Source organism: Cupressus sempervirens, chromosome 4 (assembly GCF_028749045.1).
Source record: "Cupressus sempervirens isolate cs-2001-9-10 chromosome 4, ASM2874904v1, whole genome shotgun sequence".
In the NCBI taxonomy this organism is placed as follows: Eukaryota; Viridiplantae; Streptophyta; class Pinopsida; order Cupressales; family Cupressaceae; genus Cupressus; species Cupressus sempervirens.
In genome coordinates, this window is record NC_143121.1 from 887,159,988 (window position 1) to 887,163,414 (window position 3,427).

At 38.9% G+C, this 3,427-nt stretch overlaps 1 protein-coding gene across 1 annotated transcript in view; it reads left to right on the forward strand.

Annotated features, from left to right (window-relative positions):
• Nucleotides 1–1,518: 1,518 nt before the first annotated feature.
• LOC149564238 (U-box domain-containing protein 33-like) overlaps nucleotides 1,519–3,427 on the forward strand; it is a 1,941-nt gene continuing 32 nt past the window's right edge. Inside the window, exons 1-3 of the mRNA XM_089824125.1 lie at nucleotides 1,519–1,662; nucleotides 1,739–2,134; nucleotides 2,225–3,427. The exon at nucleotides 2,225–3,427 is cut by the window's right edge and continues 32 nt beyond it. Of these exons, the coding sequence (XP_089680251.1) occupies nucleotides 1,787–2,134; nucleotides 2,225–2,977 (1,101 nt within the window). The 5' untranslated portion in view covers nucleotides 1,519–1,662; nucleotides 1,739–1,786 and the 3' untranslated portion in view covers nucleotides 2,978–3,427. The remainder of the gene's footprint in view (nucleotides 1,663–1,738; nucleotides 2,135–2,224) is intronic.

The window sequence follows — 3,427 nt, forward strand, 5'->3', positions numbered from 1 at the left end:
ATGATGTTATGGGCAATGCACCCAATTTTTTTTTTATAAAATTCCTTATAAGAAAAATATAGTAGTATTGGCAATGCAATTGGATTATTTTTATAGAATGCTTCAAAGAGATGTCACCTCATGCATTTCAACAAGTCAACTGCCAAACTCACGAAAAATGGAAATCGTGGAAGTTTTATAGGAGCTCTCAATCATAAACTATTTTGCAATAGTAGATCAAGACTTTCTTCCCTTGTGTTGTTTCCTCAATGGATATGTATGCAAAACGTTGAAGAACTGTTAAAATAAGAGCAAAAAAGATACTGCCCTTACACATTTTGAGCTCCCCCAATCCTAGAATTCATGTGTTAAAAATAATATCCCATCTTTGAAGAAAAAATGTCAATGAAAGTTGGATCATGCTTCCAAAAGAGAAATTTGTAAGTAAAAAAACCAACTTCCAAGTACCACCACTTGAAGATGTAAATGAAAACTCCACAAATTTATTAGCACCATCTCTTTTAGTTTGTTCCCATCTCCTATGCCATCCTATCAATAAAATCTTCTTGTCCAAAATAGGATGCCATCTCTCCAAACAAGGGACACCATGCTGCCATAATGGCACGGAGATGACAATTCCTCTACACCTATGCTATTTCACTAAGAAAACCAGCAGAAAATGGTAACCGGCAACTGAAAATGATTTATAGAATGGTTTGAGTGGTGAGTCAATTTTATCGACCACAAAAATATAAAATCCATTATTACAGGTATTAATTTAATTACCATCACATAAGTATTATCAAAATAATAATAATAAAACATTAAAAACTTACTCAAATTATGTCATAAAATATTATAACAGATTCCGAATATGCGAATCAAATTTCCGATTCTAAGCAAGATAAAATGAATCGAACGTACCACTCACGAAATTGAATACGATCTGTTTAACGTATACTGAGCGAAGGGAGCATAACCGGCCGTTCATTTTTGTTATTTTTCTTTGCTGATGATCATGTCGACATGCCGTATCAGTTTTGTTTTTTAAATAAATCCGCCTCGACTGTTTAATGAATCTGATTTTTCAAAGAGTTATTTGCTTTTATTGCAGGTGACACTTGTAACCACTGTCACTGCTTGCTAATGTGATTTTTCAAAAAAGGATTTTGGTTGATTAATTTCATTCCAGCCGAGTTTCAATTTTCTAACGAGATTTGGGTGCCTCCAGTGAATCTCCAGATATTAGAAATTTCTCATTTGCGGGGGATTGTATGGCTGATTTCCTCGACCAAGCGAACCGATCTCGTTTCGAACCGTCGTTGGAAGTAACGGCCGCGATGAGGGGACATTCTTCTGATACGCAAGTGGCAGAAAGTCGACAAACTGATAGCGGTGAAAGTCGACAAATTCATAGCCATGAAACTCATGAATCTCCAGTATTTTCTCACATTAAGCATTCTTTAGCTCTTTACGTCTTTCATTAAAAAAAAAAATCATAAATTTTACAAAATACAAATTTTCGAAATGAAAATACAGGAGGAGAGAACAGATACCGATCAAACCCTGAAATTTCTGTTGACGGAGGCATTTGAAGTGGCGGCAAATGCAAGGCGAGATATGCGACGAGAGACCCTAAGGCGTAACAATGCAGAGGCGGCTGCCATGAGATCAGCTCGGAAGGTATAGATTTATATCGTCATTTCTATTATTTGAGACAGAAAGGTGAAAATGCTTTGAATTCTTGCCTATTTATCAGTTTGCAGCCATGGAAGATGCTTTATAAGATTCGATATTTGTCTCAAAAATGAAAGACGAAAAGTGCCAAGAGTTAACGAGGCGGATAAAGGAAGTGGAAGAGGAGCTTCAAGCAGTGGTGGACGAAGGCAGATCACAAGCTGCGAAAATCTCACATGAACTTGACCAGGCTCTCCTGGACCTCCACGCCGCAGAGCAGAAGCTCAGAGCCGTAGAGATGCAAAATTGTCGCATTTTAATAGAAAAGGAATTAAAAATTAAAGAGCTTCAAGATTTTTTGCATTCTAGGTCTCGCCTGGAGATTCCCTCCTCTCCTAGCGTGCAATATTTCAGCAATTATTCCTCCGAGAACATCAAATCGGCAAGCGTAAAGAGCACCCAGGAATTCAACCGCGAGGTATAAACGTAAATTTACTGCAATGCACTTCCCATTAATTTACTCCCTGGATTTCTCATTCGCAGATTCTTTATAATCTTCTCCTTGCAGATCGATATTTTATTAAGAGAGATTCGGCATCCAAATCTGGTGAAGATCGTAGGAGTGTGTTCCGAGCAGGGTTGTATACTTTATGAATATATGACAAATGGAACCCTAGCAGATCGTCTGATCAGCTGCAAAGACTCAACTCCACCCCTCCCTTGGCGAACCAGAATTTGCATTGCCGCAGATATATGCTCCGGCTTGCAATACTTACACAGCATAAAACCAGATCCAATAGTCCACCTGTATCTTAAGCCCGAAAATATTTTCCTCGACAAGAACTATGTCGCCAAAATCGGTCACATTCGCCTTGCTCGTCGTCTGCCACGAGAGCTACAAGGCACAATTTTGTACATGGATCCTGAGTACATGAGAAACGGCGATTGCTCTACCAAATCCGATGTTTTTAGCCTGGGAATGATTTTGCTTGAGCTTCTCACGGGGAAAGCGGCTTTGGGACTGGTAAAGGAGGTTGAAAGTGCGGTAGAAAATTCAAAGCTGGATGAGATTTTGGATCCTTCAGCCGGTGAATGGCCGTTCGCGCTGGCTACTCAACTGGCTAATCTTGCCTTACATTGCACGAAAGCAGTAAGAAATATTAGACCAGAAATTCAGCCAACTGTGATGCAAATGCTGGATAAGCTTCGAAATTTGGCCGTCGATGCCCCCGAAATCGGCAGAGCTGGAAATACTGAAGAAACAAATGATGTTCCGGGCTTCTTCCTCTGTCCTATATTAATGGCGAGATTCACTATCTAGAGTCTTCTTTTGGCATCTTTGTGCTATAAATGCCTGGACTTTAAAGAGTTCTTCTCTTACATTACTTGTGTTTTGTTTTGAAATTCGCAGACCGTTATGAGAGATCCGTGCATTGCGGCAGATGGGTTTACATACGAGAGGGAGGGAATCCAAGAGTGGCTTGATCGTGGAAACAAAACATCGCCCATGACAAATGAAAAACTTAAGCGAGAGGATCTGGTCCCTAACTATTCTCTGAGATCAGCCATTCGACAGTGGCAAGAAGAAATCAAGCTCTTGCGTCAGTAATTATATGTATAAAACTAGTATACCTCACAATATTTGTTGCTTTCACCCACTATCTTCTCATTGCTCTTCATCTGATACATTTTAATAATTTTCATACATTTCTTTTAAATGTATAATTTCTTTTTGGGTACATACAATTTTGTTTTTATTTGTAGTTGCTAA